General features: G+C 41.9%; 1 protein-coding gene across 4 annotated transcripts in view; it reads left to right on the top strand.

Annotated features, from left to right (window-relative positions):
• Positions 1-12,694, top strand: part of CDKAL1 (CDKAL1 threonylcarbamoyladenosine tRNA methylthiotransferase) — a 227,974-nt gene that overhangs the window by 66,412 nt on the left and 148,868 nt on the right. For all 4 annotated transcript variants that reach the window (XR_014170558.1, XM_081919253.1, XM_081919252.1 and 1 more), the window contains 2 exons: positions 7,430-7,526; positions 9,754-9,802. Coding sequence is in view for 3 of the 4 variants with exons in the window: in XM_081919253.1 (XP_081775379.1) it covers positions 7,430-7,526; positions 9,754-9,802 (146 nt within the window). In the remaining variant the exon portion in view is untranslated. The remainder of the gene's footprint in view (positions 1-7,429; positions 7,527-9,753; positions 9,803-12,694) is intronic.

Genomic DNA, 12,694 nt, shown 5'->3' with positions numbered 1-12,694 from the left:
TCCATCTCAAGCAGGAAAATGAAAGAAAAATATGGATTGCATCCCCTTTTCAAGGAAGATGTAAACAATCATGTTTTCTTCTTTGAGAGAGAATAAATTCTGTATAGTATTATATAATATTTAAATTAGACTGGGGGGGAATCACAAGCTTTAATAAATCAGTATTATCAATATATTTGTTTTTAATTAAACTACATAGCCTTGGGTTGTTCATTGACAGCAGATGGCAATATTGCTCTGCTCAACTCCTGCTAGGACCACTTGGTTTATGGGAGAAAGCTTCAAAACTGTGTCTTGAGTGGCATTCCTGGATCTGGACTGCATCACATTATAAGGGAGATATCCTAAATCTAGCGTTGTATAATAATAGATGATGGTGTATCAACTCTGATAATTAATACTGGTTTGTCCTTAATGATTGGATGAATTCAAGGTCCACCAAAACTACATTGGCAAAAGTCCACCCTGACTCAAGTCAGGGCTCAGCTGAGGCTGGAGTAAATCTCAAAAAAGGGCAGTGGCAGGATGAAGCAGGGGCAGACTTACTCCTATTCCAAACTATGTTCAGCTCAGTCACATGGCCTAGCAACTCAGCGGAAGTTACACCACCCTTTTTGTCAGTGTATGTCAAAACATGGTTTTTAAGGTTTGTTTTTCTTCTGCCTGGCTTGTTGAGATTAGGCCACTCTTGAACAGTTTGGAACAGGCGTGAGTTACCTTGTGTAACTTATTCTGGCTTCCTATATGAATGTTTTGTGTAGTTTTTATGTAGTTTTTATGTAGTTTTATGTAATTTTTCAATTTCATTGTTCCGCAAGGGACAATGACAATAAAGATGTCGTATCGTATAGTTTGGATTGCTCTTCCCACTGATTGATAATGTGAGTTTAGCTTTCCAAGGAATCAATATTAGCTTGCATATGAGTGTAGGTGATGCACATATATCATTGATACACAGTGTTAGAGGATTTATTCCATACTGTGTGAAGGAGAAGGGATACTTACTTTAAGATGGCAGCAGGTACCTGCTGGTTTTGGTAATGAGATGTGATTAAAATTATAATTCTGCTGCCAGGTAAATCAGTGGTATCTTTTAAATAGATCAGCATATTTTAGTCAACTAATGTAATAGTCTATTAATCTAATAATTAATCTAATGGAGGGCCTGACTACATGTTTCAACTCTTATTTTAGTTAAAACTAGGGCAGAATTAAATGTGAAACAGAAAATGACAGCTCAGTGGTAGTGCTGCATATCTTGAACACAGATAGAGGTCCTGCTTCACTCCTCTCACCAGTGGTTATGATTATGCCTGAAACAAACCATGATTTGCGGCCAAGATTTCACAGAGGGGGAAATCCCTATGTAAGGGCTTCCACTTGCGCAACAGGGCTTTCTTCCTTTCCTCCTACCATGTGCCCCCCAAATTGTTTCTAAGGTGGTCAGGAGAACCCTCAGAAGAGCACACCAGGAGAGATGGAGATTGCTTTCTTTCTTAACCCAATATGCTTGCACAGATAGAACGCTTGTAATATTGTAATGTCAAATTCCGTTAACAATTTTTTCACTAGCGTTATACATTGGTAAGGAAAGGTTAAGTGTATATGGGTGTGTTCCTCTGAATTCAATGGCATAATAGACTTGGGTATTTGACTATTTAATATCCTGTTTCTTTGTACTTGAAAGATTTGTAGTGGGAGAGAAATGAACAGAAAGATTGTGTTTGTGACTGAAATCCAGCTGCCTTTCATATTAGACCACAGAATTGTTTAAAAGGGCATTGCAAACAATACCATGTTCAGATGAAGCAACAGCGGATGTTACAGTAAGCAGCAGCATGTCGCTTTCTGCAACAACACATGGCTTAATCCATGTGATTAACCTTTTGAGTAAACGCTGAGATAAAAGCACCTTGAATTAGCATAAAAATATGTTAATGTATTTATTTATTACCCACCCTTCACCCTAAGGTCCCAGGACAGGTTACAACAATTCAAACAGTTTAAAGCAACCTACAGTCACAGAAATACGTTGATCCTAAAAGCATATACAGTGGTGCCCCGCAAGACGAATGCCTCGCAAGACGAAAAACCCGCAAGACGAAAGGGTTTTTCGGTTTTTGTGTCGCTTCGCTAGACGATTTTCCCTATGGGCTTGCTTCGCAAGACGAAAGCCCGTAGGGAAATATCCAGGGACCTCTTTTAAATGCTGGCGGTGGGGAGCAAAGCCTTTCGGACTTCAGAAGAGGTCCAGGAAGGCCGGCGGGGGCGAAAGGTTTTGCTCCCCACCACCAGCATTTTAAAAGCGGTCTGGGATAGCAGGGAAGCGCTTCCTGGACCTCTTCTGAAGGCTGGCGGGGGGCAAAAGTCTTTGCTCCCCCCTGCCTGCCTTTCCGGGAGAGCGGAAAACACAGCGCTGCCTTCCTGCTTTCCGCGGAAGGCAGGCAGGGGGGACAAAGAGGTCCTGGACCTCTTCTGAAGGCTGGCAGGGGCAAAAGTCTTTGCTCCCCCCTGCCTGCCTTTCCGGGAGAGTGGAAAACACAGCGCTGCCTTCCCACTTTCCGCGGGAAAGCGGGAAGGCAGCTTTCCAGGACCTCTTCTGAAGGCTGGCGGGGGGCAAAAGTCTTTGCTCCCCCCGCCTGCCTTCAAAAGCCGTTCGGGGGCTTTTAAATCGCCCCGGACAGTCCCAGGGCGATTTAAAAGCCACCGGTTAGGCAGGCAGGGGGGACAAAGACTTTTGCCCCCCGCCCGCCTTCGGAAGAGGTCCTGGACCTCTTCTGAAGGCTGGCGGGGGGCAAAAGTCTTTGCTCCCCCCGCCTGCCTTCAAAAGCCGTCCGGGGGCTTTTAAATCGCCCCGGACAGTCCCGGGGCGATTTAAAAGCCACCGGTTAGGCAGGCAGGGGGGACAAAGACTTTTGCCCCCCGCCCGCCTTCGGAAGAGGTCCTGGACCTCTTCCGAAGGCGGGCGGGGGGCAAAAGTCTTTGTCCCCCCTGCCTGCCTTCCCGGGGGAGCGGGAAGGCAGCGTTGCGTTTTCAGCTCTCCCGGGAAGGCAGGCAGGGGGGAGCAAAGACTTTCGCCCCCCGCCGGCCTTCAGAAGAGGTTGGGGGACAGACTGTCCCCGGACCTGGTCTGAAGGCGGTTTCCATAGGAACGCATTAATTGATTTTTAATGCATTCCTATGGGAAACCGTGCTTCGCAAGACGAAAAACTCACAAGACGAAAAGACTTGCGGAACGAATTAATTTCGTCTTGCGAGGCACCACTGTATCTCAGTTATCAAAAGCCAGGGTAAAGCGGTATACAGGTATGTGTTTGCAGTGGATGAAAAGCCCATTGACAGTCTGCATAAGAGGAGCGGTTTGTGCTGAGCAAGAAGCAGCACATTAGCTATAGGGCTGGAGCTGTAGAGGAGCATCCTCAAGCAGCACTTTCTAGGTTCTTGTGAGGAGGGCTAGAGTGTAGGGAGGAAAGTTCCCTAATAGTGAAGTGAAGCATACAGTTGCTTAGAGCCATCAGGTAATAGGAGAGTTTGATAGACGCAAAATGCTTCTGCAAGGTTAGTGGCTGCATCAATCACAGTGGATCTCAGCTTTGCAATGTTTCCTTTATTAAACCTAAATTTGTACTGTAGAGATTCCTTCTTCTCCCAGTCCATTGGAACTCATGGACTTCCTCTCCCTGTACCTACCACTTTTTCAAGAGTTGAACACACTTCAATCAGACAGGTCGGGAGGGAGAGAATTGTTTGAAAAAGTGTGCTGCATTTTGGTTGGTACCTTGGTTGTGGAACTCTCTCACTTTTGAAATTTGCCTGACTCCCACCCTTTTTTTCATTTAATGCCATCTTAAAACATGGTTACTTGCCAAGGCTTTAGCAGTCTTTAAAATGCAGGAGGAATTTTTAGAAGTTCTGCAGTTTTGTGATTGATTAAATTGTGAATTTTATCTGCTTTTACCTGTGGATGGATTGTTCTTTGAAATAAAGCTTTGATTGTCCCTATCCTGAGATCCTAAGGTAGACTGCAAATAAATAAATAAATAAATAAATAAATAAATAAATAAATAAATAAATAAATAAAGAAAGCCACATGAGCAAAACCAACCATGTATGTTCCCCCCGATGTTTCTAAAAACCTGTACATCCGTACATTCCAGCAGTGTTTTAAGGGCACATTCCTTTGCAGATATTTCATGTTAGTAATACATAGGCTTGATGACAAGCATGTGAATTAGGCTATTTAATGCAATAAATATGCTTTCCCCCTAGTCTATTCTTTCTTCATACTAAGTGGTCCTTTAAATAGCACCTATTTTTCTATAATTGTTGTGAGATTTTCGTTCAGCTTATCCCATATTTAGGGTATTTGTATAATGCAGTTCAGACAGACCTGCTTTCTCAGATATAGTCCCTCAGAAGCCCCCCGTGGTGGCAGCTCACTGAGGTGTTTCTTCGTTTTCCATCGTAATGTAGCCCACTGCATGCAAAGGGTTTTCATAGGTTCAATGGAACCTCTCCCTATGTGCAGACAATGGTAGGGGCAATTGGGAGACTGTATGTACCTTCCATATTCCAGTTAATCTCTCTTCCTTGTCCTTATGGAAATCCTTTGCTTGTGTCTACTCTTTGCTAACAGGACTGGATTATTCTCCTTGCTATTTATGGCCTTGCAGGCAGATATTATGTACCAGCATTAAAATAACTCAACATGTGTTTTAACCATTCTACATATTACTTTTTCCAGCACACCAAGCTTTTAATTGGTCTAATTAAACTTCTGTGCTGTGAGATTTGATAAATCAAGTTTAAGTTGAAGTATATTTTCCTGGAGAAAAATTGTTCTGAGCCAATTAAAGTGTAATTTCAAGGTAAAGTTCATTTAACTGTAAAGTGGGAACGTTTCTGGAAATGGAAATGTATTTATTTAGGCTAAATACACCCCCCACACTCCCTATAGCATTAAAATTTCTGAAGGTTAAAGATATTTGTTGTAGTAGTATTCTAGATGTAGCTAGCTTTCTAAAGAAGAAATAATGTGAAGGCTTTTGTTAAATTCAGCAAAGCTCATTAGAGAGTATTAAAAAGATTACATTGAATGTTTGCTCATATCTAAACAGCAGAATTCAAAATATGACTGCTCTTCTGTTTAGTGTGAAGTTAAAGCTGAGAAATATATAAAAGTCCATGTAAATTTCAGCTTAGGGGTTAATTAAGCCAATATTTGATGTGCAGTTCTAAATAACAGTACCCCAGTTCCTATCTATGTTTCATGAAGATTTTGCAAAAAATGACAAAGTTATTAAATAATGTTACCATACCAAATAATATGTCAAAAAATATTTATGTGTTTTTCTGCTGTGACCAGCAGAGTTTTACCTTTGCTATCCTTGCAGATATTTGAGTAGAAGGATCTGTACATGTTCACTCTACAACGTAGAGATAACTGCTAGTGGTGGTATATGATTATAAGAAACGGGTCATGTTGGTTTGCCATTAAATATTGGACCAAATATGTCAAATTACCTGAATTTTGGTGCTCATTTTTCATACTTTGATTTTTTAAAAAATAAAGAAAGTTAAAAAAAAAACAAAAACCTACAAGGTTTCCTTAAACCTCATATATGATGGGGAAAAAATCCTCTCTTTTACTTGCTGTCTTTTCTTTAGTACTATACCAGTCCCATCTCCTTCATGCTGATATTCTGGATGCTCAGGCAAAGCATACTGCTGGATACTGTTTCAGTATTATAGTTTAACATTTAGTATCAGCTATTGAAATACAGTGTGGTTTGTTGTGCATTCGTTGACGGCTCATGCATAGCCACTGTTTTGTAAATGCCACTCCAGTAGAATTCCATTCCAATTGCCACCAGCAATGTTTTCACAAGATGTCCACCAACGTAACTGCTATGGCATGACCGAACATGAAAAATGCCTTCTTGCAGGAGGTAGCAATGTATCACTGGGTGGGGCTCAGAGGACTGGCATGCACATTTCCTTGGCACTGGAGGTCTGAGTTTGCAGCACTATGCTAATGCAGTTAATATAGCAATGCTTTTTTATATATTACCCAAACTAATATTTTCTTCATGATGAAAATACCATAAATCAGGGTAGGGAACCTGCGGCTTTCCAACTGTTGTCAGACTTTAATTCCTGGCTAGTATCGTCAGTTGCCAGTGACTATTTATTTCATTTACAATCTATTAGAAAAACTTACATACCGACTTTTATGTAAGCATCAAGATACAATAAAAATTCCACAGATGTAAACGAAAACAGCAAACAGGTTTCATGCACCCTGTGTTGCCAGGCAGCTGCAGCCAGGAATGGCAAGCTCTGCCAGAGGAAGAGGAGGACCCTAAGATGGAGACAGGGGAGACAGTTTGAATAGTGAGCTGGATACAGATGTCCCATTTGGGGAGGGGGAGCCAGTCAAACCAGTTTCACCATGCTTCCAGGGCACCTATAGTAGCCAAATGGCCAGTCTGCAGAGCTGACCAGATCAGAAGCAGCCAAAGTGTTGGGCTTGAGTCAAGGGCACACTGCCATCAGTGCAGACTCGGCCCTTGGCCCTCCAACTAGAGCGCTCGCTTGCAAGCAGACTTGTGCAAATTATGGGTTCTACGCCTCTAAAAGTATAGCGGGAGCAGCAGGTCAGGTGTTGGGACATCTTTGCTTATGCCTTGTGATGTATCATGGATTCTGCTGTTGAGCCTTTTGAACCTTGTAAGGTAATTCTGGGCTGATGCAGAGATGGCTTGCCGATGTTGTCAACAAAACTTTTGGGATATCCAACTTTTGGGATATCCTAGCCAAGAGTCTTGAGTCAGGATAACAGGGAAACAGTCAGCAGAAAATACATTCAGGTCCATTGAATGCCTGCCTGAATAAAAATGATTTCGATTTCTTGTGGAAGCAAGCTGCTGTATAGGCTTACTGAAGATGATAGTCAAGGACTGGACTTAATCATCCAGGGGTTTTTTACCTTTTACAGGAGCACTTAGGGGAGATTCTTCCACAACCCAATTGAAAATGGTTCCTTCCTTTTTTGCCACCTAATGAGTAAAAGTAGATTGTGGCACAACCAAGAGATATCGCAGGTGATGAGTTGTAGCCTACCATCATTTAGAGGACTACAGGTTCCCCATCCCTGTCATAAATTGTATTTGTGTACAGGAAGGTGATCTATTGACTACATATCACACCAGGCCAAGCTTTGCCATTACATCTCACAAGTATGCTACTACAGTTTTTGGTAGACAGTAAATGCTGTAGCTGGGGTATGATAAGCTACAGCATGAAATTGGTGCGCTTTTGTAAGCTTCTTCAGTAAATGCTACTTAAAGATATTAAGTAATGCAATGAAATATGAAGGTTGCTGCACCATTCAAGGAAAATAATATTTGCTTTTTAAAATGCCTTTTAGGAAAGCACAAGAAGAAAAAAAGAAAGTTGTTCTAGCTGGATGTGTTCCACAAGCCCAGCCTCGACAAGACTACCTACAAGGCCTGAGTATCATTGGGGTAAGGAGATGACTATGGATGTGGCATCGTTAAAACCTGAGCCTCAAACTTTAACTCAAAAGTTTTAATAATGTAACAATATTGAGGTTTCGTTTGCCAGTGTAATATCACTGGGTTTGGCTTACTTGCGCCTCTAGTGAATGAAGGCAGGAGTAGCTTACAGAAAATAAACTGGCCCCTCTTCAGATTTTTCTTCTGCCTCAACGAAGCAGTCACAACCCTCCAGAGCAGATTTTGGGGTGGCAAACTTGTGGCATCAGTAATGCACCTCCAAAACATGACTTCAGAAGGACTTGTACACCTTTATGTGCTTGCAAGTCAGGCACAAGCATACTCATTCACTTATAGGGTTCTTTATATACCTGTAACTACTTCTAACTAAGACAAATCAGAAATAAAACATTCTGAAAGTGTCATTTTTGCTAGCATTTGAGGCAAGGAGAAAAGGCAGTAGAATATATATGATCACTAAGCTGATCCTGACAAACTGAAGAGAACTAGTGGCAGACCTGTTATCAGCATCAGCTTCAATTAATATAATGAGCATTTTACATAAAGTTAAATGAAGCATGCTACCCAAAGGGGTTTAACAAACAAACCCAGAGAGAAAACAAATACATGAAACTGTAGTAGAAGCTGACCTGAAAATTTGGAACTAGAGGCTGGGAGTTATATATAGTGGAGAAAACAATTAAAAGTGTGTGTGTGTGTGTGTGTGTGTGTGTGTGGTTGTGTTATGTTATGGCATGTTTGTATACCTCTTTTTGGCCCAAATATCCCCAGAACGATGAACAGCATAATAATAAAAAAGAAATATGCAACACTGGTACAATAAATACAGGCAATGACCATTATAGGGGCATCCAATTGACGCGCCATCGCTGATGCATGGGTCCTTTTGGACCCAGAAGAAGGCAGAATGGGGTGTGCTTATACACACTCTGCTGATGCATGTGGGGGCCAGGAAAAGTGTACCCGCACAACATAAATATAAAACACAATATAAAACTGCAAAATCGCAAAATATTCATCAATCACCCTGGGCATGTATTCAGAATGCCGGTTAATTTCTGTGGCAAAGAAACAGAAAAAAACATGGATCAAGCTACTCCTCTCTCCCACCTAGGAGTACAAACCTCCCTCTCACCTCTTACCTGGGGGGACAGATTCCACCAAAAGGCTCTCATCCTGAGGCAGAAAACGCTTCTTACATTGCAGTCAGCCAACCAGCAGACAAAATTATCATTAATGCCACATTATAATAAATAAAGCCTTGAGAGGAAATGGGAGAAATCTTACAAACCTGGCATACATCACCCATTGCCCACCTGTCTTCCAATCAGGGGGAGCAAGATACACAGCAGCAGCCTCCCATCTTCTTTCAGCAGGTAATAAACATCCCAAGTAACACTGCAATATTATATAAGAACGTAGCTAAGGGGTGGGTGGAGAGATCAGGTCAACAAGCTAAAACTCAAAAAGAGGTGACCCTGAAGTGTGTGTGCATTGTGCGCTCTCTCTCTCTCTCTCGCTCTGTGTGTGTGTGTGTGTGTGTGTGTGTGTGTGTGTGTATTCATGTACATGTACACCATACCTGTCTTCATTGCTAGAATTGGAATTATACAAGCCAATTGTGCAAGGGAAGTGGTGGTGTTGGATTTTCTGGGCATCTGTAGGTGTTTGCTTGTGGGTTACTGATCTGAGGAATTTGCTACAGGAGAGGCAGGTAGGAGTGTAAGTCTGAATGTGTAGCCAGATTTGGTGTCCCATCCTGTTTTTTATCCAGATCTGCTATTAATCCCATCAGACCAAGCGACTTTGCTACTCATGCATTAATATATCAGTTTGCTGCTTTGTATAAATGCTCCTTGTCTTGGTGGTCGGAAACTTGCACCCATCTTCTCTTTGGATTCAGTTATTTCTGTGACAAGTAAAGGTGGTACCTCAATTTCTTTATTATTATTATGAAATAAGTTGCTGTACACCGGCCTTTACCTTGGATAATTGCTAAAGGAAGGAGTGCAATAGCTAGCTTGTGGCATTGGGATTTGTTTCCCCACCCACTTGCGCAGGAGTAAAATGCTATCTTTCCTATATTACAAGCAGAAATATAATACAGATTCAGCAAAATGTATGTTTCTTCTCTATGTAAATTAAATGCCTAGAGGATGAGAACCGTCCAAAAATAATCTGAATATCCACATTGTAATTTTTTTAATCTTTACAGGTTCAGCAGATAGATCGTGTCGTAGAAGTTGTTGAGGAGACGATCAAAGGTAAGCTTTTCACCTGAAATGATTGTGTCTTCATTCTTTCCAGTGCTCATTACTGACTTTGAACACATAGATCCCATAAGCAGCCTTACTGCTGAAATATATCATGTATGTACTGTAAATAATGACTGAACTGTAAACATATGCTGAATATATTAGAAAAATCTGTAGAAAACTTAGCCATATCAATATAGAAATGCACAATTTTAGATCTTTGGTCATTCTCTTCCCCACCCTGCCCCGCCCCTCAGTGCTTCTTTTACTACTATTTCATGATATGGGCATTGGCCAATATGACTTACTTCACAATCTGATCATGAGTACCGTATTTTTCGCCCAATAGGACACACTTTTCCCCCTCCAAAAATGAAGGGGAAATATTGTGTGCGTCCTATGGGGCGAGTGCAGGCTTTGGCTGAAGCCTGGAGAGTGAGAGGGGTCGGTGCATACCGACCCCTCTAGCTCTCCAGGCTTCAGGAAACCATCCGCAAGCCTGCGGAGCCTGGCGGGAACTCTGCGGGCTCCGAAGGCTTGTGGATAGCTGCCTGCAGCTCGAAGCCCGGGGAGTGCGGCACTGTGCACCCCGGGCTTAGGGCAGCTATCCGCAAACCTGCAGAGCCTGGCGGGAGTTCCCACCGGGCGCCGCAGGCTTGCGGATAGCTGCCCTAAGCCTGGGGTGCGCAGCGGGCTACAGCGCCGCGCTCCCCGGGCTTCGGATAGCAGCAAGCTCCGGGAGCCATGGCGAGGTTGAGCGCTCCCAGACCCGTTCTGGGTTTGGGGGAAGCTGAGGCTTCCCCTGCCCCCAGCCCTGCAAGCTCCGGGAGCGATGGCGAGGTTCAGCGCAACCTCGCCTTCACTCCCGCACCCCCAGCCCCAAGGCTAAAAACGAATCCAAGACAGCGAGCGGGATCAATCCCGCTCGCTGTCATGGTTTCTTTGCTCTTTGGGGCTCGGGGGAAAATCTTTTCCCCTTTATTCCCCCCCCCCAAAAAAAAGTGCGCCCTATGGGCCGGTGCAGCCTATAGGGTGAAAAATACGGTACATGTCCAGTAGAAGAAAAGCTATATTTGTGTTTAGTATTTAAGATATTTGGGGAAGGGAACTGCATTCTTTTTTGTAAAGTTCCATGCTCACTGAATCCTCAATGATCATTGAAATAATGATTCTATAGATTATTTTTTTATTCACTCTTGCCTAACAACTTACAGTCCCATACAGAGCATCATTCTGAGAATCTCAGCACTTTTATACTGCCACGTTTGTTTGTTTGTTTGTTTTTATTATTTATTCCACTTGTTGCATTTTACAAAAAGAGTCCCATAGTGTCTTAACAAGATAAAGTACAACCAATAAAAACAAAGCCAGAAAATTTGAAGCAGTTTATGATACTAATGCCTAAAATGCTTGTCCGATGACATAATAATAGCAAGCCTACCCACCCTGCTCAAAGATGACCCGGCTTAGAGCCGGCTCTAGAGGCTGGCTTAGCTACCCAAGGCGTAAGTGAATAAAAAGGTGTTAGCCTAATGCCTAAAAACTGACTGTGCCAGGTGTGTTTCCCTGATGAGGCCATTCTTCACATGGGGCCACCACTAAAAAGGTTTGTTCTCATGTGGCTACCTTCTGCTATTCTCTCAGGTGAGGCATATAAAGAAGAGACTGATGAAGACATGATAATGAAGCATAATGGAGAATGTACTTTTGATTCTGCCCTTGTTGCCAGTGCTGTCATGGCAACACTGGGGATATCTGGTCCTGTGAGGTCCACAAGATTGGAGGTCCTGTGAGGGCATTTGCTTCATGCCACAAGAGAGTGCTCAATTGTTGCTTGTTGACACAAAATTATGTCAGATCCTTTTGATACTTTAATACTGCAAACACTATCAGGCTTAAATATTTTAAATCAAATTAATTAGCTTCCTGCAGGAATATCCAATGCCATCATGCATATAAATTGCACCCCTTTGGGATTAAGGGGAAACTAGACTTTGTGACTGAGCAAAAACTGTTTCAGTCTAGAGTATTTCACAAAACATTTTGTGAAATGGATCACTGGACAGGATTGTTGAAAACAAGTCAAAGGAAATAACTTCAATGATGTTGGACTTTTCAGACTTCATATACGCTTACTAAGTTTCAGTCACATTAATGTGTCTAGTAATATGGTCTATCTGTTCCTAGTTTAAATATTAACTAATGTTTGCTAACTGCTAGCTACCAGCCTATTTTATTATTGTTGATTGCTTAAAGTTTATGTGATTTGTGTGTGTTGTATAGCCTAATGAATAATGCTTTTACTGGCATGGTGTTTGTTAGCAGTTTGTTTGTTTCAATATTTATGTAATGGCTTTCATAATATTTATTTCAGGGTGGTTAAGAGTAGAAGTATCAAAGTGCTCTCTCACATTCTCTGTGGGCTGTTTTCCGCAATACATTATTTTAACAGTGAGATCACTGTCCTTTGAAAAAAGCATGTACAATCAATGTGTGAAGAAGCACGTATATATTTTGTCACGTGTGCATGTGTTGAAAACCCATGTCTTATTTCAGCATTCTGTTGCATGTGCATGTAGCAAAATAGTCATATAATTTCTTCACACTCAATGTTTTAAAATCACTGTGGATATTTCTTCCTATATGGTAGTGAAATCCAAGTAGTAAAAACCCATCAGTTACTCATGTGTGCATTCAGTTAACTTGTTACTTCCTACTTCCATTTCTACTCCAGAATATGGAAGGATGCTCTCCTTTTAAACTTTCTATAGCCATGGTGAATTAAATAAAACTAGTAAATTAAGCTTTAAAATAAAACGCTAACATCTTTGAAACATAATAATAGAACTGGCATTGAAATGAAACACTTAGTTGGAGAAGAGAGGAAGATAACGTTGTAGA

The sequence above is a fragment of the Podarcis melisellensis genome (genome assembly GCF_964234715.1).
Source record: "Podarcis melisellensis genome assembly, chromosome: 7".
NCBI classification, from domain to species: Eukaryota; Metazoa; Chordata; class Lepidosauria; order Squamata; family Lacertidae; genus Podarcis; species Podarcis melisellensis.
This window is presented reverse-complemented; position numbering and strand designations above follow the sequence as displayed.